The sequence below is a fragment of the Vitis vinifera genome, chromosome 8 (assembly GCF_030704535.1).
Source record: "Vitis vinifera cultivar Pinot Noir 40024 chromosome 8, ASM3070453v1".
Lineage (NCBI taxonomy): Eukaryota > Viridiplantae > Streptophyta > Magnoliopsida > Vitales > Vitaceae > Vitis > Vitis vinifera.
The window spans coordinates 15,980,898-16,005,496 of record NC_081812.1 but is presented as its reverse complement, the minus strand read 5'-3'; the positions used below and the strand labels follow the sequence as shown (position 1 = coordinate 16,005,496).

At 34.7% G+C, this 24,599-nt stretch overlaps 2 protein-coding genes and 1 pseudogene across 2 annotated transcripts; all 3 read left to right on the top strand.

The window, feature by feature from the left end:
* Positions 1 to 1,398: 1,398 nt before the first annotated feature.
* LOC100254510 (probable WRKY transcription factor 49) lies at positions 1,399 to 3,863 on the top strand. The gene is made up of 3 exons (XM_002270823.3): positions 1,399 to 1,836; positions 1,936 to 2,079; positions 2,983 to 3,863. The coding sequence occupies exons 1-3, from the start codon at positions 1,586 to 1,588 to the stop codon at positions 3,485 to 3,487; spliced, it is 900 nt and encodes a 299-aa protein (XP_002270859.1). The 5' UTR covers positions 1,399 to 1,585; the 3' UTR covers positions 3,488 to 3,863.
* A 60-nt stretch (positions 3,864 to 3,923) lies between these two features.
* On the top strand, positions 3,924 to 17,218 carry LOC100259629 (ATP-dependent zinc metalloprotease FTSH 3, mitochondrial-like; annotated as a pseudogene).
* Positions 17,219 to 21,502: 4,284 nt separating this feature from the next.
* GRIP21 (ripening-related protein-like) lies at positions 21,503 to 24,499 on the top strand. The gene is made up of 9 exons (NM_001281217.1): positions 21,503 to 21,602; positions 22,706 to 22,772; positions 22,860 to 22,925; positions 23,023 to 23,120; positions 23,213 to 23,250; positions 23,380 to 23,467; positions 23,564 to 23,899; positions 24,007 to 24,072; positions 24,169 to 24,499. Exons 2-9 carry the CDS (start codon positions 22,712 to 22,714, stop codon positions 24,319 to 24,321), a joined length of 906 nt encoding a protein of 301 aa, NP_001268146.1. The 5' UTR covers positions 21,503 to 21,602; positions 22,706 to 22,711; the 3' UTR covers positions 24,322 to 24,499.
* Positions 24,500 to 24,599: the final 100 nt, after the last annotated feature.

Here is a 24,599-nt window from a genome sequence, read left to right as displayed (position 1 = left end):
AAGTCAAACCCACATGAGAACAAACCTTCCCTCACTTTGAAGCAACCACTTTGTGTTGTTTATGCAACTGCCCTCCCAAGGACCCAATCCATCCACACCACCCGTGGTGGTTGCATAATTTTAGGGTAGATACCTCAATTAAGAGGACAATTTATTTGTTGTCCATTTCCGGCTACTGGAATCACCCGTCTGTTGTTCCCTTATTGGCTTGTGTTTTTTTAATAATCATCTAAGATCTTCACCACTAGAGCCATATATTCTGTGTTGCCATCCACGTCCTTTGCCTCATAAGTTAATTTCCTCTTTTGTTTTGAGTAAATATGCTAAATATACATCTTATATGACAGCTAAAGCTCTTTCCATTCCAGAAATTGGAGCCAGCAAAGTGACTTTATCCATCACTTGCTGCTGACAAACAAGGTGTTTAAGGTTATTGAAACCATGGAAAATCCCACCGTGATGGCTATTAATTAATGAGATGAAGAAGAAAGTACAAAAACGTCCAAGTTTATGCTCGATCCATATTTCCATTCCTCCTTTCTCATCTACAAAATTGATGTAAAATATTCCATTAGCCTGAGTTCTTGCCGTGTGGCCTAACAGTCTCCTCAGAAACTAAAAGTCCTCTCTATGGGAACGATTATGACATTTTCCATGTCCATTTCGTAGTCAAATGGGGTCATTTAAATCATCAAAATTGTGGTAGGCTTCGATTTAATGCTATTACCTATCAAATAATGCATGCTGATTAATTAACAGCCATTCAGAATTCCACCTCCTCCTAACACCACAAAATTTAGAACACCACCACTCTAAAAATCTAAATTTTATATTGTTGTTTTTCCCTAGTGGTTGACTTTGGGTTTGGGTTGGTCTTGGATCATGGTTCAGGTAGCTATGGTCCACCTTGATGCATCTATCCCATCAAAACAGTATAGCAAGACAAAAGAAACACTTAATGAAAAGCCAGAGAATGCAACAAAAAATGGGAGAGGGGATACTGTACTACTAGCTAGAAAAATGTAACGGCTTCATATGGCGAATGATGCGAATCCACCCATCTAAGCCCTCAATGGTACTACAGCTAGAATCAGACTTGGATCATGATGAATAATCCATGGAACAGAAGAACTTTTAAATTGATTAAAAACCCATGTTTTGACAGCGATACAGCACCCCAAAGGCATCATACTTTTACTTGGAATTGGGTTTGCAGCTGCTTAGACGCAATCAATTAACCCGGTATGTAAAAAGAGTGAAGCCCCACCAGAGTAATGAGGTGGCGACTCCATTGTGGAATTTTCCCAAAACGAAGACGTTTACCTGCATGGAATTCTTTAAAAGTCAAAGTATCCCTGCTATTAATTTAATTCACTGTAACTCTTGCTTTTAAATTAGAGGGCAAACACGTAAACATCTCAATTCCCTCTTCATCTGCTCGGCTCTCCTTTCCTTTCCTTTCCTTTGTTGCCATAGGGCTTCTGACTCCCAGTTCTCATCGTATTTTCATCTTTCATCTTCTTATCTTCGTCTAAGTTCTAATTAATGTGCAGTTGAATTCTGCTGTGTCTTAGGGAGGTCAGTGATGGATGAACTAATGGCTGCCTGGACAGAAGGATCGGAAGATGAACTGGTGAGAGAGCTTCTTGATGATGAATCTCCTTTCTTGGTGGTGCCGCAGGAGACGGTTGAATCCAAACTGATGAGTTCGTCAAGTGAACAGGCTATTAGTCGGCTGGTATCCACTGCCTACACTGGGCCAACAATTGAAGATATAGAGAGTGCTTTATCTCTGACAACCGGGAAATGCCAATCAGAAGAGAATTCACAAGCCAGGTTCGGACTCACTTTTGATACAAATCTTGTTATGTGTGTGTGTATACATATGATGACCTAGCTTATTTTAATGCATTTATTTCTTTTCTGTGGTGGCAGAACCTCAATACATGAAAGGGATTTAAGTAAGATTGAGAACAAGTATACCCTGAAAATTAAAAGCTGCGGCAATGGGATGGCTGATGATGGTTATAAATGGAGGAAGTATGGGCAGAAATCCATTAAGAATAGCCCAAATCCAAGGTGAATTTTTTTCCAAATTCTTTGCTTTTTCTTTTTTCTTTGTGGTCGTCAATCCAGTTTCTCCCATGAATAAACGACGTTACCTTTACAAAAAAAAACCTCTGAAAATGACATGGTTATTACTCTCCTCCTTCCAACTTTGCTTGGAATTAAGTTGCAGAGGTTTTCATTACCAACCATGGTAGGCGCATTCTTTCCTGTACAGCCCATAAAGGCAACGGAGTTCTGTTTAGTAAAGGCATTTTTGCCACAAAATCAAGTTACTGGACAAGTGGACAACGGTAACGGTCTCCTGTTCTCCTTCCACGAGGAAAAATCATCCCAAGTCATTACTGTTTTAACTGCCAAAAGTACCCTTCCCCATTCAATTTCACTGGTCCGAGAAACTTCGGGGTCAGAGCTTAATTTATGGGGTCATTTTCTTTATCCAATTAATGCTACTTCTCTCAAGTTCCTAACATAATATCTCGATGGCAGAGGGCACCGATGACTTTGTCTCCATAGTGTGGAAATTCCTAATCAGTCTGAGAAGACCCCGACAGAAAAATGGAAATGAACGAAACTAGATAGAAGGCTAGGGGTCATTGGTATAATTAATAAATTATTTAGGCTTCAAGGAGCTGGTACAAATTGGTATAGTCCATTGTTTATTAGGACCAAATCCATTCAACTTTGCATTTAAGAGGTCAGTTTCCCTAACTACTTCCTTGTCGAACCCGTCTTATCCCATTCCCCACTAATTTTATTGCTTCACAATTTGCAAGTACAAGTGGTAATTGTATGACAGAGAAATTACAATAAAGTTTCCACTCTATATTACTATATTATATTCTCCAAATCGTAACATATTTTTTAGTTTTGAAATTGAAAAATAATATCTTAATTCATTTGTTTGGGTGACAGGAGCTATTACAGGTGCACGAACCCTAGGTGCAGCGCCAAAAAACAGGTGGAGAAGTCGAGTGAGGACCCGGACACCTTGATCATCACCTATGAAGGGCTCCACCTCCACTTCGCCTACCCTTTCTTCCTTATCAGCCCACCTCAGAATGTCCCTTCACCATCCAAGAAGCCCAAAAGGATCGGCTTACAAGAAGGCCAAGACCAAGTCCACGACGCCCCACAAATACAAGAAACCCAGGGCAGCCCACCCACGGCTGATCACGGCTCGTTCCCAACCATGTTCACCCACGTCCAGGAGGAGGACGCCGCCGAGAAAATGGGTCCACAAGGGTTGCTGGAAGATATGGTGCCTCTCATGATTCGAAATCCAGCAAACAACATCACTTCCTCCACGTCTTCCTCCTCTTCTTACCCTTCTCCTCCAAACTCACCTTCTTCTCCTTCTTGCTCGCTGGGCTATTCTCCTTCCTACTTCGATATTAGTAAACGCTATAGCATTAGGTGAATAAATCCATTCAGTGGGGTATAAAACCCAATAAACCCCAGTGGGTTCCCCTTTAATCTGAATGACATAGATAAATATAAGATATGGTGTAATAATAATGCTAGATATTATGTCATAGATTGTTGTACATTTTAATATCGATCAGTTTTACCATTCCAGAATCCAGACCCTGGCCTGAAGTTGTCTGGTTGGAGGTAAACGACACCTCTTAGCTCATGAGATGAAGGATGTTTTATATATATGTACTAGTAGTCTTTGTTAATCTGGAGTTTCTGACCTGAACAAAAATTGTAAAAACTTGCTCTTGAGCATGAGTTTGCTAGAATATATAAGGGGGAAGCAAAGGAACCTCTCTTCTTTGACTTCCATTTTTTTCTCCCTCTTCCATGCTCCTGCGCAATATGTATGCTTTACCGTGTGCGTGAAACTCGTGAAAATGTCCGCAAACCTACATTCACGGGTCTCCTTCAGGCTTGAGTTCACTGAGCCTGTTCTTGACCTGGCTGTGAAGCATCTTTACCGGGTGGCGTACAAGTGATGGGCTGCAACCTCTTAAAATTTATGGATTTATTGTTAGAGATTTTGATTCTTTGAAATCATTATGATCAACTGATTTTTACCTTTTTTAACCACTGAATTTGGTAGATGATATATGGTTATTGATGTCCAAAAAGGAAAATTACATGCAATGCATCAATTGCAAAGACAACTTAAGAAGAAAGGTGCACCGCAAGAGCAGTTGGATGATTTGAAAACCATGGTTGATGTAATTAATAAAGAGGAAAATAGTCCCTTATTTTATAAGTCAAATTGTTCAGGGTCTGGTAAACAATCCATTTCTTAGTGATATACTAGATGCTGACATCCCAACCAAATTTATTTTTTTGAAATTCCAAGTGTGCTAGATGATAGGGAATGAAGCTGACTATCTAATGTAATATTTGTATCAATTCATGATCTTTTAGTTGACTAAGCGAGTGTTTGAAAATCAATTTAACAACTTAAAAGTGACATAATAACTTAATTTAAGTTATTAAATAAATTAAGTATGTTTAGTAAAATAATTTTATGATTTTAAAAATAACTTTAAGTAATAAGTAAAAATAATTAACTTATTCTTAAGTTTACATTTTCATTCTACCTTTTTATCATCATTTTATATTAGGTGGTATTCGTTTTTTTACTTAATTCTAAATAAAACTTTAATGTTTAATAGTATTAAGTATAATGTTGTTTGTTATTTTTAATAGTTTATTTCTATTAAATATTAAAAAGAAAAACCAACATATTACTTTTTCTATTTAAAAAAAGTCAAATATTTTGGCTTTATCTATTCAATAAAAAAATTTATAATAAGTCATGAAAAAGTAAAAAAAACAAACAACTTAAAATCTAAAAACAAATTATTTTCAACAAAAAGCTAAAAAGACAAACGCCCTCCTAGTTACCTCCGTGATTTCTTTTGCTACTTCACGACCTCCAATTGTTACTCAACCCCATTTACTCTAATTATAATTTATGAAGATAAATATATTAATTTGATGATTTAAAATAAATTTTAAGTTAATTTTATCAAACAAGGTAAAAATTAAGTTATAAATTTTAAGCCAACAACTTAAATATAATTTAACTTGAAGTTCACTTAAGTTATTAAGTATAGTTTTAAGTTTTATCAAATAACCCCTAACTAATGTAATATTTCTACCGATTTATTATGTATTTGGTAAAATTTAATACTTATTATTCTTAAATTGTTAACTTAAAATTTATTACTTATTCTTTATTTTAAGTATTAAAGTTGTTTACTAAAATTAATTTAATATTTATTTTAAGGTATTAAATTGACTACTTTACCCTCATTAGTTGTAATTAATGTTTATTAATAAAAAATTTAATTAATATTTATTTTATTAATTTCAAACAATAAATTTGTTTATTAAACATTCATGTTTAAAACATTATATATTTATAAGATAACTTTAAAATATTTATTATAAAATATGAATATGAAGTCATGATTGTTAAATATATTTGTTAAATGTGGGTAAATAAGATAAAAAAAAAGGATTAAAAATAAATTAATTATTTTGATTTGCTAGTTAAAGTCATTTTAACTTTTAATTTGTAAGATTAAGTTATTTTACTAAACATGTTTAATCTACTTAATAACTAAAATTAAATTATTAAATCACTTTAAATCATTAAATTACTTTATCATACAACCTCTTATCAAATTAGCCTTGGTTTTGTTTCATAACCTGCAAGTGATGCATTTCATCATTCTAAAAGTTGTGCATTCTTTTAATTTCTCAATACATGTGTTTTCATGCCAAAGGGATATAAACTCTCTCTCTCTCTCTCTCAAGTTTAAATGATGGGGAGAGAATACACGAGAGTACGTGGAACCTTATAGTGTAGCAATGGTTTAGATAGATTGAAATTTACGATGATCCCACAACCAAAATATGTTATTAATGGGGGCTTTTTGAAAAATGGGACAATATTGTTTGATGCACAAAAAAAGAGAAAAAAATAGATAGAAAGTAAAAATAAAAAATTATTTTAAAATCAATAAATATTTTTATTTATCACTTTAAACCCATTTTATTTATTTTAATTAAATAATTTTTAAAAATATAAAAATTTAATTAAATTTTAATAATATTTAAAAAAAAATTATATTTTTCATGCGACAATAAAAAACTGTTTTTTTTTAACATGTTTTTTTCTTTTCGTATTTTTCTTGAGGAAGACTTCAAAGAGGAAAATGACAATGCATGAAAGAGTTCATTAAACCTCGATAAAAGGACAAAGTCACAAACTCAAGAATTAAATACAATCTATACCAAATTGAAAGTGACTTATGCACAAGTCTTCAAGGAATTGCCACAGTTGCTAGATTTCTAATAGCCCTGATGCCTAAAGGGAGATCCTATTGAAATGTAACCTACCAAGTACTATGCGTATCATCGGTCCAGAGCATTGCTTTTGGAAGTGCAACATGAGGTTATTTCAATCATTCAAGGAGATGGGCATTGTTTGTGGAAGTGCAACATGGGGTTATTTCAATCATTCAAGGAGATAAGCTGTCGAACACTCTTTTTGGGGTCTCATCAAAGATCTCGAAGGATGAGTGACTTGCAACGAATTAATTAGTACCATTAAAAATGCAATCCTTATGGGAATTGTTAAACTTGAGGTATAGGATTTAAAGTATGTTAACAGTTATTTTAAGAAGTGTTTTTGAAAATAAAAAAAATTAGGTATTTGATAAAATTTAAGAAACACTTATAACGTTGAAAAATCACTTATAATATTTTTTTGAAAAAATATTTGATAGATAATTCTTTTTAAAGTACTTTTAATTAAAATACTTACATTAAAAATATTTCAAGTAAAAATATTATCAAACACACTTTTGATTTTCTATATGGCTCAAGATAATGGTATCATCCAACCACACAATAATGGTTTGATAGTGAAGCTATCAATTTCAAATTATGAGATAAAGAGAATTTTAATTAATTTCGGGACGCACTCTTACTTTTCTATGTGGCTCAAAGTAATAGTATCATCCAACCACACAATAATGTTTTGATAGTGATGTTATCAATGTCAAATTATGAAGTAAAGAGAATCTTAATTAATTTCAGAAGTTCAACTAACATATTGTTCCTAACCTCTTTAAACAGGCAGGGAATGCCCTCACTACATATAGGGATTAGTAGGAACGTATTCATTGAATTTAGAAATAGATCAATAAATAAATACTTTATATGCATTAACATTGTCCATTAGCATAGAGTAAGGAACAATAATGGTCACTGTTTTTGTAGTAGACAATGGATGATACTTGGAAGAACCTAGATCCATTAATCGGGAGTGGTTTCTTCAACATATCACTAGAAACTACTTTTTTCTACAAAGTGGGGGGTCATGGAAACATTGGATGATCACCTTAATTTAAGGAAACGTTATTGCAACTTTAAAAGGAGCATTAAGAAATTGGAAATAAGATGTCAAGAATTGTAGCAATTCTATGAAATAGCAAGAAAGTGAGATGATTATTTCTCAAGTGTCCTTAAGATTGAAGTTGTTAATGTGGCAAATAACATAATGGGTAGAAATAAAGATTTGACTTTTCATGTAGATAAAAGTTTAATCAAGTCCAAATAATGTGAGTTAATTGCCTTTTTAAAGAAGTTTCATTATATATTTACATGAACAACATACCGATAAAAGATTGTAAAACCGCTACACATAGACCGAATGTGGATAAATATGATATTCTTGTTATAAAAATAAAAATAAAAATCTATTTTAGACAAGCTAAAGATTTTGAACCAAGGGATAATGAGGCTCCTAGAAATCAAGTTTATCAAAGAAATTCCATATCTTAAAGCCAAATTTATTAAAGAAATTCAATATCTTAATGAATATGATCGTTACCCTAGGAAGAATAATAAAAAGAGGGTATGTGTGGACTACTCGAATTTGAAGTTGTTCCACCATAGGGGATTTTTCTTTGTTTCCTCAAATCCATTGGTGAATAGATGCAAAAGCCCACTTCTGAATTAAATATTTAAATATTAATTTTATTTTTATTATTGAAAAATTACTATGGCATGATGTCCAGTAATAATAACAAATTTTACAGCATGACATTTTTATTTATTTATTTATTTATTTTTTACACAAATGTTATGTTACATACATCTAGCATGTGTTGTTCCTATGTTTTAAAATGAAATTGTTTATACAAACATGATAATGTTTTGTATCGTATATTCTCCTTATAATAGATTAGATAATCGATAGTCAAGTTTTGAGTAAAAATAATTTATTTGAAAAACATGTGTTGCATCTACTATTTAAAATAATATTGTTTATATAGATGTTATGATATCATTGTGACTTATTTTTCTCTCTAATAGACAAGCGATAATTGAGTTTTGAACAATAATAATTTATTTGAAAAAGGGAAATTTCATAAAATAGATATCTTTCCAAAATAATTTTCAAACTAATGTTTTTCATACAAACTAACAATATCCATGTCACACAACTATAGTTGGTCATTACGGTTTTGAATGTTTTTTAAACAAATCAAAACCATATTATCAACTATGATTTTATATTCTAGAAGAAAAAAAATTCAAGATCATAGTTACTTGGGTAATCATTTTGGTAACTCAAAACTCAGTGATAGTCAACACAAAAATTTAGGGTCTATTTGGATATATTTTCTTAAACTTGTTTTTAAATTAAATAACAAAAAAATAAGATTGTTTGACAAGTTGTTTTTAAAAATAATTTAAAAAAAAAACAAAAAACTTGTTGGGATAAGTCGTTTTTAAAAATAATTTTTTTGTTTTGGTTTTGTGAAAACATTGCAAATTCAATTTAGATAAGATAAATTAAATTAAATTAAAGTCTTATAAAAAATGGAAATAGTTTTGTAATTGTAAATAAATTTAAAAATAAATAATTTTTAGTAAAACATGAATAATAATATTATAAAAAAATTATAAATGATATTTTTTTATAAAAAAAATATTATTTTAATATATGCTAGAAACATACACATATCAAAATCTTTGTAATTTTTTTTTGTTGAAAATGAATAACAACAATTTAAAATAATATTTTATTTAAAATGAATAATGAGTAAAGTTTAATTTTTTAAACATATTAATAAGTCAAGTTTTTCTTTTAAGGAAGATCATGTTTTAAATTCGTGAAGAGAGAAACAGAGTAATATTATATTTAATTTAATTTAAATTTTTTTATTTTAAAAATTTTCTATGTTTTCCTCTTGATTTTTTAAAACTAGTAAAAATAACTTAGATTTGTTCTTTTTAAATTGGTTGTTTATTTCATTTTATTTTTAAAAACTATTTTGTTAAATCTGGTAAATTTTCGTAATGACAAAACTAACCCACTTGAACATCCCAACTGCATATACATTCAGACACAAAAATCCCAATTCTGAAGGACACAAAAGGAATTTCAAATCAACACTAGGCGGTTTTCTACTCCGGAAAACCAACATCTCGGTCTTTTCCGCATTCATTTGCCGGCCTTTTCCATCCTCCTTCCCTCAAATTTTACATCAGCCACTCACAACCCTACTAAATTTTGCATCTCGCGCTCTATCGGACCATACAGATTCCTAGAGTCTGTCCAGGTTTTCCAGTCGCCAGACTATTCATGTTCGCATTGTCCAAGTTATGTTTTTCAAGCGAATCGGACGCTCTCTTTCTCGCTTGGTTCGCTCTACGCTCCAAAAAGTAACTTTTAATTCTAATTTATTGTCATTGTTATTAATATTTGAATTTGAATTATTTTTGTTGTTAATTTATTTGTATTCTCTGGTTACAGAATGTGATTCCCGGTAATCATGGCGTAAGGTCTTTGTTATCGAATGAATCCTGGAAGGTACAGGGCAATGCGTGCAATGCACGCGTGGATGGTGGGTTAGGGTTTGTGATAGGTTATATGACATCTGTTGGACATGGAAAGCAGCTGGTTTCTATTACATACTCTTCTGAGTCCAACTCCGATCTTGCAAACCCTAAGTTTCGGCGTCTTTTTTCTAGCAGAGTGCCAAAGAAGTGAAGTAAGAAAAACATAGGAAAATATCGGAAATCAAAGTCTAGAGGTGCCTGACAATGTTATTAGGGTGACTGGTGTTTCTTTTGTAAATTATCTGGAAAAGTGCGATTTGAGAAATGCGTTTGTCATTTCATTTGCAGGGGAAGTATTCATTGAAAAAAGGAGCAATTACACAAAACAGAACAAACAGAAGGAAGGAATATCAAATTCTGCTATTTGGTTTTCCATAAAATATAAAATAAAATAAATGAAAATTATTTAAAAAAACTAAACTTCCTCATCTTCAATTTGTTAATTCTCTATGTAATAGATTAATACAATTGGAAGTGATGGAGAAAATATTTATTTAATTGAATAGACTTATTGTTTATTTTCTTCCACTTTTTCCTTCCTTTCTGTTTTCCTTGTTATTTTATTTTCTTCACTTTCTCAAACTTTCCACCATCCAAATGCCTTAATGTTGTCATATGGTTTACTGGTCATTTCTTTTAATACAATATATTGCTCGTTTTGAATTCAGTTTTATTTTTTGTGCTAAATATTCGTGTCAGAGTTCATGGTTTTCAATTCTTTTTTAACTTCTCTAGAGAACTCAAGTACAAGTGATCATGGGAATTCTCAGGAGAACTTCATGAAGCAGTTTCTCAATATAATCATTTCTTTAGTGTTCTTTGAGTTTTTGCTTTCATCAAATCTTTTAGGTTCTTATGAGCATAAGCAGGTCGGCATTCCTTTCACTATACTTTCAATACTTGGTTTGCTGGTTAATGCTAGACAATTAAGGTGCTTGTAAGTCACCACATTTAGTGACTTTCTGTATTTGAGATAGATTGGTCTAGTAATATGCATTCTTTCTCTTACTTTGATTTTCTTTTACTAAACAATACTTAAGATTTCAATACCCTGTGTTCATTCTTGTAGTAGCTGAAGATACTTTGCTGGCCTATTTTTGGCCTTGATATGATGATGCTACCCAACATGAAGCTTCATGAGTTTTGTGGCTTTGGCTAAGAAGCATATGTAAAAGTGCTGTATTTGGAAACAAGTATTGACAAATTGTTATTATAGTAGTTACTCAATGTGAAGTCTGTATTTTCTTGGTAAATTCTTCTAAACATATAATGCCCCAGGTCAGAGCTCTAAGGTAAGGGGTGGAGTAAGATGGGGTTGGCTAGATTTGAGTGTCTCCTGATGTTCTTTTTGTATATGTCTAAAAGAAGCCTTCTAAACACAATGAAAAAGGTATATAAAAAAAAGTCATCAGGCAATGTAGGTCATGTTTTAGGGATTGTAGGAAAGTTGGGATTATCATATAACGAACCTTCTAAATTGGCTAAATTATGTTACTGAAAGCTGCCCTTGTTCCTGGATGCACACCAAACATTTGTGACATGCTCCTTTTGCACCTACTATTTTCTGAACCTCCTCATTCCACCACCATAAATTTCTTCATATTATGTAATCTGCATTTTAGCTAGATTTCATTGCAGTGAATCATTTTTCCTTGCTTTTGTGTATTGTACTTGCAATAATGCCTATCTAAGACATAAATTCAAGGCTTGCATTGGCTATATGTTCTGAAAATTGACATTTTATGAGTTTTCTTTTTCAAATATGAATAGAGTCTACTTCAATTTGTGATGGCTTGTTTTTTGGATTTTACTTTCCAATTCTTTCTTCTTTTTTTTCTCCTGGGGAGGGGGCTAAGCTGCTTAGATTCTGCCTATTAGTTTCCAAGAGTTCAAAAAGAAGCTACTTGAACCTCGTCTAGTGGATTATATTGTGGTTGCAAATAAATTAGTTGCAAAAGTGTATGTCAAGGACTCATCACTAATTACAAATCATACCCACGATGATGATGATGCTGTTCAGGATCCTAATCATGGAACCCTTGCTAGAGGAAATATGGGCCAGTATAGATACTATTTTAATATTGGAAGTGTTGAGTCTTTTGAGGAAAAGCTGGAGGAAGCTCAGGAAACATTAGGAATAGACCCCCATAATTATGTTCCTGTAACATATGTATCTGAAATGAATTGGTTCCAAGAGTTGTTTAAGCTTGTGCCATTAGCCTTACTGGTAGGATCCCTCTGGTACATGAGGCAAAGAATCCAGCAGGGTGGACTTGGTGTTGGTGGTACTGGTGGAAGGGGCCGTGGAATATTCAACATTGGAAAAGCACATATTGCCAAATTGGATAAGAACTCTAAAAACAAGGTCAGCCATGGCATTTCATTTACTTCAGATTATCTCACAGATTTTGGTCTATGAAGAAAGAAATGGTATTCAAACTAAGTTCTTCAGCAAGGATAATTGCTTTTGAATTTTTATGTGGCAATCCAGGTATATTTCAAGGATGTAGCTGGCTGGCTGTGATGAGGCAAAGCAAGAAATCATGGAGTTTGTGCACTTCCTCAAGAAGCCAAAGAAATATGAGGAGTTGGGAGCAAAAATTCCAAAAGGTGCTCTTCTTGTAGGCCCTCCTGGCACAGGGAAGACACTTCTTGCAAAAGCAACTGCAGGCAAATCTGATGTGCTTTTCCTATCTATATCTGGATCAGATTTTATGGAAATGTTTGCTGGAGTTGGACCATCCAGGGTCATAAATTTGTTTCAAGAGGCAAGACATTGTGCACCTAGCATAATTTTTATTGATGAGATAGATGCAATTGGTTGAGCAAGGAGGCATGGAGGCCTTTTACGTGGTAATGATGAGCGTGAAAGTACTCTCAATCAGTTGCTTGTGGAAATGGATGGATTTGGAACAACTTCTGGAGTAGTTGTACTTGCTGGTACAAATAGGCCTGATACTTTAGACAAAGGCCTTATTGAGACCTGGTCGGTTTGACCGTCAAATTACCATTGACAAACCTGATATTAAAGGCCGTGACCAGATATTTCTGATCTATCTGAATAAGATAAAACTTGATTGTGAGCCATCATATTACTCTCAGAGGCTTGCTGCTCTCACTCCTGGATTTGCTGGAGCAGCATTGCACATGTTTGTAATGAAACTGCCTTAATTTCCGCAAGGAATGAGAGTACACAGGTGAAGATGGAACATTTTGAGGCAGCTATAGACAGGATCATAGGTGGTCTGGAGAAGAAGAACAGGGTATTTATTTTTCTCTCATACTGCATCTTCCTTTTATTTTCTTTCAGTATTTATTTTTCTCACATACTGCATATTCTTTTTGTTTACTTTCAGTATTTATTTTTCTCACATACTGCATATTCTTTTTGTTTACTTTCAGCTACAAAGTATGTTGTTTGTAACTCCTTTTCCTTCAGTGAAAAGTGATTTTGTACCTCTATTTCACATATATTGTTCATTGGATGCATTGATATGGAGTGTAAGAGTGTTAATATATTCCGTGTTTACTTATCAAAAAAAAAATATGGTGTAAGAAATATATTGTTTGTCAGATTTATTGATTTATAATATAAGAAATGGAGGTGTTCTAAAAATAATCATGGAAATAATTGGACCCTTCTCATTTAAATTACTATGAATACCCCATAACCACTCCCGTTTGTGGAGGCTCCTTAGTGTATACAAGTAAGCACCTAGAGCTTGCAAATTGTGATTTTTTCTTATTTGTTATATTCAAAACAGCAATTTTGCGGCATTAATGGAATCTCCCAAAGTATCTCCTATTTAAAGTATGAGATCTATAGCTGTCTATCTTATAATCCTATTAACTTTTGCCTTGGTTTTATATGTTGGGCAGTTCTCATAAAAATCTTACTTTAACTGTCTCTTTCTTTATATGCCTTAAATGAGTTCTTAATCTTTGGCTTAGATAATGCTTGTATAACATTTAACTGCTTAAAGGATCTATTTAAAAGTGAAAGAAAATTTTATTATTGAACTTTCCTGACATTTCAATTGCTATACATTTCATCATTCTATTATTTTAAAATTTAATATGTTCATTTACCTATAGCATTTTCTTGTTTCTCATTTAGGGTAAATATTTTTATTGACTTTGAAGTTTTTAGATAATCAAAATGGTGAAAAATTAAAATAAGTACCATTGCTCTATATAACTATTCTAAGTCATCTATATGATAAAAGTTGAGTGTAGCCTAGTGGCTGCCAGGTTACCCTATTATTCCTTTTTAGGGGAGAGTTTTCCAAACCGGCTGGTTTTACCACTAAATTGGTTAATTCCTTGAATTGAAAAAAGGCAGAACAAACGGTTGAACCGGTTCAGCTGGTTGGCTAGGTCCAAGTTTGAAAACATTACCTTTTATACAATGGTAAAATGACATTGCCACTAAGCTAAAGTTTTTATTCTCTCTAATTTTGCCCGTGCTTGCCAAAAACACCCCTCCCCTCAAGAAAATAAATCTTTTACACTTTGGCCCCTTGGAATAGTTTCCTAGCTCCTCTACTATGCACTATAATTTCTCGTGTCTTGGGCACTTGCATGATTAATCAAAACATTGTTCTTACAAATTGATCTTTTTTTCATTTCCTTTTTCACCAAATTTTCACATTCTTACATGCGTCTCTTAGTAAAACTTCAGCTCTTATTTTTGACATATGTAGAATGCAGAAAGTGTCAGAGTAGCATTGGACTGAAACTCTACTTGATTGCATAGTAAATAATAAATATAGGACAAGAAACAAGATCTTAGAATCTTGAAATCTTGTGATAGGTTTGATTTGAAGTGGCTGTTAAGTGTTAACACTAGTAAGGTTCCAAGTTCCCCTTTCATTTTTTGACATTCTTGGTAATTAGGTGGAGCATAAATGGATTTCTTTTTAAATATTAAAGGTATTTGAGGCTGCTGGCCTGCAATTTAGCTTGTTATCCATTTCAGTTATGGCTGCTAACCCCTCCCATGCCATCTTTTTTTCTCCCTCAACATCATGATGGAATTATTAATGAATACACACAACTATAATTTTCAATCGTGAGATGAATGGAAACATTAGTGAAAAAGGGCCCTTCCTCAGACAAATGCTCCAAATGCTAAAGCATTAAATAAAAGAACAGAAGAACATCACAGTTTTTATTTTTTTATTTTTTTTATTAGTGTGCAAAAAGAGCTACAACAAAGATGCACCAGAGTATACATGGAGTAGACAAAGGGCACCAAGCAAAAAGATTAGAGAAAGAAGAACCTTCCCTCTTCTACTTTGAACCCAACCAGTAAACAAAATCCATAGACAAAATCCAAATATGGCAGGTTTTATTACAGAAATGTTTCTTAACATGATACATTTTCTTCTTGAATATTGCTTTCTTAAAGACTCGAAAATTGGTGTGTCATTAAGGTACCGACTTTTCTAAAAGCTTATGGGCTCAAAATGTATACTAGGCTATCACTCTCCCTCACATGGCTAAGTTCTTAAGACGTGGAGCCACAATGTATGCCAGGATAATAGCCTCCCTCACGTGTGCCTTGATATTTGCACACAGAGAGATAATAAATAAATAGATGGGGAGTAAACAGGAAGAAATGCATGAACCACAGATCTCTAGTTGATCATAGCCCTGATACCAAATTAAGCATCCAATTTTTGGCAAAAAAGCTTACAATGTTTGGATATGAGCTCATAATGTATTCCAGTCTAACATGCATAATACTCCCAAGTTATTAATCACTTTTGGCGTTATTAAAAGGAACTCGTGTTTCTCATTGTTAAACTACCACTTGCTCCGAAACCTTAAGTTATTAGGGAATGAACCAACAGGTATATTATGCTAATAACATTCCTCATATGCAAGGCAAACCTGTATGTGAAGGAACAAGCAATAATATAGACAAACAAATAGTGAAGAGACAAAGACAAAGGTTTTAAAGAAACCAATACTTTGCTATCATGTTAATCTATCAGACAGCTATCTCAAAAGCTTTAGGTTTCTAAGGTCTTGGATTTCAGACCTCTTTTTTGTTTCCCCAATTTGTTTCCTATAATTGGCGACCTTTCTTTTAAGCAGTTAGTTGTGCTATGTGTGGGGAAGGTTCTAGCCTAATATATATTGTTTATCCTCCTCTATAATTTTAAGCTTTAGGGGCAACTAATAGTTTAAGGTGGCATTAGAACTCTGGTTCTTAGAGCTTTGGATTTAAACCTCTATGGCTGTTTTCCCCCATTTCTTTGTGGGGTTGCAGTTTAGGAACCAGCAAGGGAGGGCATTAACCTGATATACATTGTTCTTTTCTCTAATTGTTTAAGCTTTTGGGTGGAAGTGATAGTTCAACACAACTTTTAACAGTTAGGAAGATAAGATAGGTTCACTTTTGATGTGATTTTGGACAAATAATCTGTTATGAAAACAGAAAAGCAATTAGAATCTATCGTAATCCATTTGGTGTTCAAATGAAAATCTGGAAGTAGGTATTATTGGGGAAGATCTCAACTGGAGCCCAGAATGACTTGGAGAAAGTGACAAAGATGATCTATGCCCAAGTAGCAGTCTATGGTTTCAGTGAGAAGGTAGGACTTCTTTCTTTCCCTCAAAGGGATGATGCATTTGAGATGACCAAGCCCTACAGTAGCAAGACCAGTGCAGTTATTGACAATGAAGTAAGAGAATGGGTGGCTAAGGCATATGACCGCACGGTAAAGCTGATAGAAGAGCACAAAGAGCCAGTAGCTATGATTGCAGAGCTGTCGCTCGAGAAAGTTCTTCATCAAGATGACTTGGTTCGAGTATTGGGTGAGCGCCCATTTAAGACAAGTGAGCCCACAAATTATGATAGGTTTAAGCAATGGTTTCAAGACGGAGACAAGAAGAATAGAGAGGTCACAGAGAGTGAGTGTGTGGAGATTGGCAGGTCATCAACTTTCAAGCCTGAGGTAATGCCTACATAGTTGTTGAAGAGGCTGTAAAAATTATCACATGTACAAATAAATATTATCTATGCAACTCTACTCTTTATTGTGTATTTTCTTGGGTTGATGTCCTGATCAAATTCTTATACTAGATGCCTTTTATCATTCTTTTAGGATTAGAAAAAAAAATGAGGAATTCTTATTAAGAGCATGGGTGGAAATTTTTGTACTGCTCTTTCAGGAATTTTCAATCAAACTACTCTCTGTGAAATTTGGGGTTTCATTGGCACGTAAAACTATTTTATTGCAGCATGGGTTTTGTACCTTCTTTTTAGTTTTTCTTTTTTCCAGTATTTTTTAATGCCATATCAGTCTCTGAAGAAATGTTTGCTAAAAACCAAATCGATACCTTGTGGTGATAGCAATTGGGCGGTGATGATATTTTAAACTTATTAACGGAGTCCTTTTCAAGCATCTTTATGATTGAATCCGCCATGATTCTAGTTTTTGGACTTGTTGCGAGCCGATGAATGTTGCCCGCCACTCGTTTGTTCCTTTGCGATCATATTTCACCATTGCAGACATATCTATGATGCTGATTTCTCTCCACAGCTCATAAATTAGGAACTTGGCTCCTCTCCAGTTATGGATGTCCAGTACATTGTTCAGATCTTGCCACATCAGCTCAGATCTTGGCTTATGTGATAAGACCGGACGGATGGGGACAGTGCATTGGATGACCCCCCCCCAAAGTGGTGGCCTGTACGCTCACAGTGCTTTTGCACTAGACCAATGGAAGGGGAGGCCTCATAAAAACAAAAGATACGTGGTGCTCGTGGTCACGTTCCTAGATAAGGATTTCTAAGATGATGGAACCTCTTGTTTTAAATCCTGGGAGTACAAACAAAAGGCAATCTGAATGGACTCTCAACCTCAATTCTATCTCATGGTCTCAAAATTTCCATTCAACCTCAATTCTCTCTCATGGTCTCAAAATTTGGTGGAAACAAATTACATTTTGAAAAAATGGAAGTGTTTCGCCAAGTGTCATGCAGTAGTGGCAGCATGGACCAGAGGCTTTTGAGTGATGTTATGTTGCGCATGTAAGTTGAAACCATTATAAACAGGATGCTTCGCCACAGAAATTGACGTCTTAGAAATCCCACATCACCAGGGCACATGATGTTCTGACGGAAGTCACACTAGTAAGTTGTCCGAAACTGTAGATTTACCCGGGACAGAAGGGCGTGTGGCTTTTGATGAAGAATTCCACTGGAAATGTTAGATATGCTTGGAGACGAACCGAGTAATGGTGTGTTTTGTATAGGAGGAGCACTGATGGGATTGGATTGGCCTTCATTTTGGACTCATTCTCCGTGGTGGGACTCCATTTTCATCTGCTTGTGGATCGATAATGGTAGCAAGTGCGCTACTTGCATTTCATACTGGACAAAGCATTGTTGCTTTTGGAGGATAAAAGGGATAGTCATCATTCATGAATGCCCTCCTTGTTGGAAAGCAAAAGTCGACTCCATGGAAAAATAATTCATACCCAATCATCTGTGGAGTTCCTGGGAACAGTGAAGTTTCGTTCTTATCAAATAATAGCTTTGGTCTGGAATCTAGAAGGATGTGATCCTCCTTCGCTAGCAGCTCCACATTGCGGCGCTTCACAAAATTGTGCTGCTGCACTAGTAGTAAACAATAATACAATTGAATATATTGTTTAACACTCACCCACTCTCTTCTCTTAACCCTGATTTGATGATTTGCAGATTAATTTAATCAGTATCTTCTCCTTTGACATGCCTTTCATGTATAAAGCACCAAGTACAGTCTGTACATCCGCAATATAAATATTTTAGACGGCCCAAAACGATAACCCTTAAGGTTCAAAAGAAAAAATATTGGTGTAAGCAGGATCACATGTCACATACGCTCTTGTTTTTAATGTAAAAAAGCAGATTTGTGGAACTCCAATTTAGAAGCGTAAAAGCTTTGAACTTGTTGTCCTGGCTTGCGAAGCTTCTCCATATGGATGCCCATGCCTACACATTTAGTAATGACAAAAATTATGATATTGAATTCATAATTATAGAAGTGTCCTCGTGGAGCCAACCCTTCAAAACCTTCAATAATTTTGTTTGACCAAGGACCAAAACTAAAAAATAAAAACACTAAAATATCTTAGGAACGCAATTATTGGGCTCATAATTCCAAAATTCACTTCAACCACCGGGCCTATCTCATGATTCCTGCCTTATTCTCAAATTTTAAAACGTTTTGGGCTTTAGGCTTCCCCACATATTTCCAATTACCTTGGCACTGAGATGGGTATGACCTGATCTGTAAAGCTTCTCCAAGTCAGTACAAATTATAAAAAGGGGAGCAAAACCCAAGAATCTAATAGCTGGATGCACCTACCGAGCTTATTGGCAAGGCAAAAATGAAATATTGGTAAGACTAGAAAATGTTAAAACCCCATCCAAGGCATGTTCATACCTGAATACAAATAAATGAAACTGATGTAAAATAATATAAATAAATAAGATTAAAGTATAAAAAATGAGATTTTAAAAAGTATTTATGACATCGCATAATTGGTGATGTCTTTTCAAGACGTAATTAAAAAATTAATATATTTCGATATCGTAGGTGAATCTATTACAACGAGAGATCTTCTTATGTTAAAATCATTCAATTGCTATCACAAAATGGTTTATGATCTCCTAATTAGTGATATCTTTTTGGTACTTATCGAAAAAAAGTATATTTCATTGTCCGTAGATGAACCCATTATAGTAAGAGATTTTCTTATGTTATAATTTATAATCATCCGATTACTGTCATAGAATAGTTTATGATCTCTATTGCTATACCTTTCCTACTCAACCCACCTTACCTACCGGAAGCTATGAACCTCCTAATCATAATAATAAAAATAATAATTATAATAATTATATTAACAGCATTAATAAACAATTATAAGTAAATAAATAAAAGGTCATAGTCATGGCCAGCCCAGGGAGTTGAAATAATTGAGGCAAGGAAGCGTTCAATTGAAAGAGTTAAAAATGGTCATTTTCATACACCACCACTGCGATGTTCTTTTCAAATACGTAACGACGTTTACTTTAAGCAATTTTGAAGTGGAAAGAATGACTAAACAAGACTCCCCCATTCTTTTTCTTTTAGGCCTTTTTCATCTACTTTTTTTGTACTTTTCCCAGGTTTGTAAACTAGGGGTCCAATAATTTCCTCCCTCCATTAAACAAAGGCTATGGAGTTGTGTCATGGTCTACACTGCGTAAAAAAGGTTGGTCATTTTCAATTTATATGAGTGGCGGCACAGGCTTCAATTATATAGATCTTCTTCTCATTTGTTTATTATTTGCTATAACAACCCCATCTTCGCAAAACATCCAGTGTTGTCATGCATCATATATTCTACTTGGTGGAACCCATCCCCCAATCCTTCAACTCTCCACTGTTTCCTTTCTTTTTCTTTGTCTTTTTCCCTTTTCACTCCCAAATGTTAATTTCAAGGAACTTACACATGCTATGGAGAAACCCCTAAAATGTTCGAAACAAACGAGGGCAGTTGGCACCCACTTTAATGAAAGCAAATACAATTTCTTCACGAATCCTCCCATCTCTGTTTCTGCTTTGAAAATGCTATTTTCCCCCATCCTTGAAAAGCATAGCAGCCCCTGTTATATGAGGCCAAAGCCCTGGATCTTGACCCGAGCATCATTTTGAGCTGTCTTCATTTTCAACTACAAATTTAATAGTCCACTCTTTTTATATACATATATGCTCGGTCCGAATTTAAAATATTCGAACCACTTTAAAACACATTTATAAAATTAAAAACAATTATTTATTATTTACCAACATGGATATCACAAAGATAAATAAATAAATAAACAAATAAACGTGTAGAGTGAAGTTTGGGTAACATTGACAATCACAGAGATCTATACCTTTTAGCTTAAATACGTGGAAAGTGGAGGTCTGATCTCTTTCATGAAAAAGGTTTAAAAAAAGGAGAAATGGAAAACGACGGTTATTCACAGATTGATCCAATCTTTACATGGCCTCTACTCCTCTCTAAGTTCTAAATTTCTAATCATGGGACCTTTTTCCCATGGATGGTGAAGAAGAGGCTCCACCGTATACTCCATCTCCAAGCCAAACCCTCACGTCTCGTGGCTAATGTCTTTCTTATTTTAATGACCAAAACGCCCATGTGCCAGCCCCCTTTACAATTTACGATTTACAATTCAATTGGCATACTTCACATCGCCCAAGGGTATGACTGTGATTTTAAAATTGCCTCTTCAATAATGCCTGCCATGGCGCCACGTGGTCAAATAGAAGCGACATATTAGACCATTAAAGTTCGGAAGCGTGGCAATCTGGAAATTTCTCTGGAATAGAGAGCCCAAACGTGTGAACTCAAGTATTTAGACTGATTTTTTAGAATAATAAACGTGGGTTAAATTAATTAAATAATTAATAATTGAATTTAAAAATGAGAAGGAAGCAACGGTTCTTCGTCTATTTAAACCCAGGCGCTGGCTTCAGCGCTTCCTCCTCGCTCACCACTGCTTCATTCATTCCCATATCATTACTCTTATCCCTCTCTCTCCTTCTCTCTCTCTCTCTCTAAACCTTTCTCCCCTTCGTATTCGCCATTTGAGCCTGGTACGTTCTGTTTCTTGAAGTCCCTTCGAGTTTTCTTGCATTTGGCTGTGTTTGCAGTTTCAATTGGTTTTTAAGTAAACTAAATGCAAAATCTCTATGCTTGATTGGTCCTCCTAATCCCATACCTATGGATGTTGATGAAACTCTGGTTAGATCCAAATTTTTATGCTTTCGACAATATGACAAGTGGGGTCTCTGAACCATGGCCTGATCCGTTGGTGGGAGCTAAAGCATTTGGGGGCTTTTGTTCTGTTTTTCGGATCTAATGCTAAATTTCTGGGTTTAAATTTTGATTTGTGGCTCTAAACTTGAACTTTGTTCGTTCATTTAGACTTGATATTTAACTCTTTTGGAGAGTTGAATCAAAGTCTGTCAATTGGCTGTTTTAAGGCCAGAATACGCATTCTGTTTCCGCCGGCACAGAAGAGGGCCCTTTTAATCTAAATTCTTTCTTTTTTGTTTTGTTTTCAACTATTATTTTTAGGCTTTTCCTATAATCAACTCCACGCTAAGAAATCCATGGGGTTTCATCCTTTGGAATGGTGTATTCTCTATTCAAGCATCATCTCGATTTAGGTCCTGATTTTCTATTTCTTTGTTGCTTCTTTGACTTGCTTATATGTTGTATGAGTTGTATTTTGGTTATTTAAAGTCGTGGTACTCCCTGGAAAAGACCTCGTCTCTTACATGAGCCTTGTATAAGCAATGTTGTCATGGCCTTTTCTCTGTCTTTCCTGTTTATTTTGTGGACAACTAATTTTCTTAATTAAAACAGAACCTTTTTATTTCTGAGTAGTATATTTTAAGAATTTACAGCTATGTTTTGAATCCCTTCAATCCACTGGTCCACCTGTCCTCGATCTAATCTAATCCGACTACGTGGGATTGGCCACAAATTGTCCACTGTCTAGACCCCTTTTTTTATTCTATTGTTATGATTGTAATATGAGTCAAGAAGCCGTGAGGTTTAAGGATTTAATCATTTTAAAGGAATGAAATATAGATTGAGAACTAGAATGCGTGTTGGTATGGAATTGGGTGGGTTTGATTTGTCCTGGTGCCTAGTTCTCACATCTTTTCATTGCCTATTTGAGTTTTTTTAGATTAAAATGGAGTATGGAGACATCTATCTGCAGGCTCAGAGGAACAAATACGATTGCCTTTTGTTCGGTATGCTTTTCTTTTCAGAACATCTGGTTGTCAAAGTGGATTATCCTCAAAAGGAATTAGCAAATAACTATTTCTTTGAACTTGCAGATCTAGATGATACCCTGTATCCTCTTAGCTCTGGCTTGGCAAAAGCGTGCCGCAACAATATTGAAGGTATATATATGCATGGTTGTTATTTATTCCTTGGTCTTCTCCTATTTGTTTTTTGGGATTTTCGAGTATCTGACTTTATTATGATGCTTTTTTCTAGACTATATGGTTGAAAAGCTTGGCATAGAGAAGAACAAAATCGCTGACTTGGGCAACCTACTGTACAAGAATTATGGGACAACAATGGCCGGTCTCAGGGTATATTCTGGATTCTTCTTTTTAGTATCTTCTTTATTATTAATACAACATCCTATTCATGAACTTGGGTCCATGGGGTTTCTTATTTGCAGGCAATTGGATATGATTTTGACTATGATGAATATCACAGGTAGGGAAGGGGCCCTCTTTCTCTCTCTCTTTTTAAACCCCCTATTGATTTGAGAAGGATAACAATCTTTCACTGTGCTGGGTTGCATCCGATAAAAGTTTTTAACCTTTTAATTTTCCTGTTTTGCAGTTTTGTCCATGGGAGACTACCCTATGAGAATCTAAAACCAGACCCTGTCTTGAGGAGCCTTTTGCTAAGCTTGCCCATTCGGAAAGTTGTAAGTATCTGCTCCTGAAAACCATGCTGTAGTATAGGGTATGGGTTTGAAGCTGCCTTTTTTTTTACAATCTCTCTCTTTTCTCTGTAAAATTAGATCTTCACCAATGCAGACAAAGTTCATGCGGCTAAAGCTCTCAGCAGACTTGGATTAGAAGACTGTTTCGAAGGAGTCATCTGCTTTGAGACCCTGAATCCCAGTCACAAGAGCACTGTGTCCGATGATGAGGATGATATTGCCTTTGTGAGATTAACTGCTAATACCGCTACTGCTACTACAACTACTAGTAGCACTGAAATCTTTGATATCATTGGGCACTTTTCTCAACCTAATGCGGGTACAGCTTTGCCAAAGACACCAATTGTCTGCAAACCATCAGAAGCTGCAATTGAACGGGCCCTCAGGATAGCCAACATCAACCCTCAGAGAACAGTAAGATGATCCCTTTTTATGATTTGGGTGTCTGGTCTTGTCTGTGAATTCCCATTTTAATTCAGTACTCATGCTTTTGTGTTTGTTGGAACTTGTTACTCTTTCAGCTGTTCTTTGAAGACAGTGCTCGCAACATACAGTCTGGAAAACGTGTGGGACTCCACACAGTTCTGGTAGGTCATTGACAATCTTTGTACCACTGGCAAAATGGTCCAATCTAGTAATCTGATAGCTAATAATTTGCTCTCTTCATTATACGTCCTACCCAGGTTGGCACCTCTCAGAGAATTAAAGGGGCGGATTTTGCATTAGAGAGCATCCACAACATGAGGGAAGCATTACCAGAGCTGTGGGAGGGGGACAAGAAATCAGAAGTTGGTTACGCTGGCCAGGTTGCAGTGGAGACACCTGTGACAGCCTAGATTTTATGTCATCACCCTCTACCTGTGGAAGGAAAGGAAAGGAAAGGAATCGAGTTTTCAAGATCTTGTCATTCTCATTCCTATCCCCTTGTTCAAATGATGTAGATGTTTTGTTGTGATTATTGTTAAAATGTCCTCTGTTTAGTATTATAATAAAAGCAGAAATTTCCTCCCTTGGAATTCTTTCGTTCATTTCTGGTCTCACTCAAGTCCTAATCATCAAAGATTCAAAAGAAAGAAGGCCATGCCAATCATATGAGGTATTTTATATACATGCA

Coding starts and splice junctions, on each gene's coding strand:
- LOC100254510 (XM_002270823.3), top strand. CDS start 1,586: ATGGATGAACTAATGGCTGCCTGGACAGAAGGATCGGAAGATGAACTG. Junction 1,837..1,935: donor GAAGAGAATTCACAAGCCAG/GTTCGGACTCAC, acceptor CTGTGGTGGCAG/AACCTCAATACATGAAAGGG. Junction 2,080..2,982: donor AAGAATAGCCCAAATCCAAG/GTGAATTTTTTT, acceptor TTTGGGTGACAG/GAGCTATTACAGGTGCACGA.
- GRIP21 (NM_001281217.1), top strand. CDS start 22,712: ATGGAGTATGGAGACATCTATCTGCAGGCTCAGAGGAACAAATACGAT. Junction 22,926..23,022: donor GTGCCGCAACAATATTGAAG/GTATATATATGC, acceptor GCTTTTTTCTAG/ACTATATGGTTGAAAAGCTT. Junction 24,073..24,168: donor TGGGACTCCACACAGTTCTG/GTAGGTCATTGA, acceptor CGTCCTACCCAG/GTTGGCACCTCTCAGAGAAT.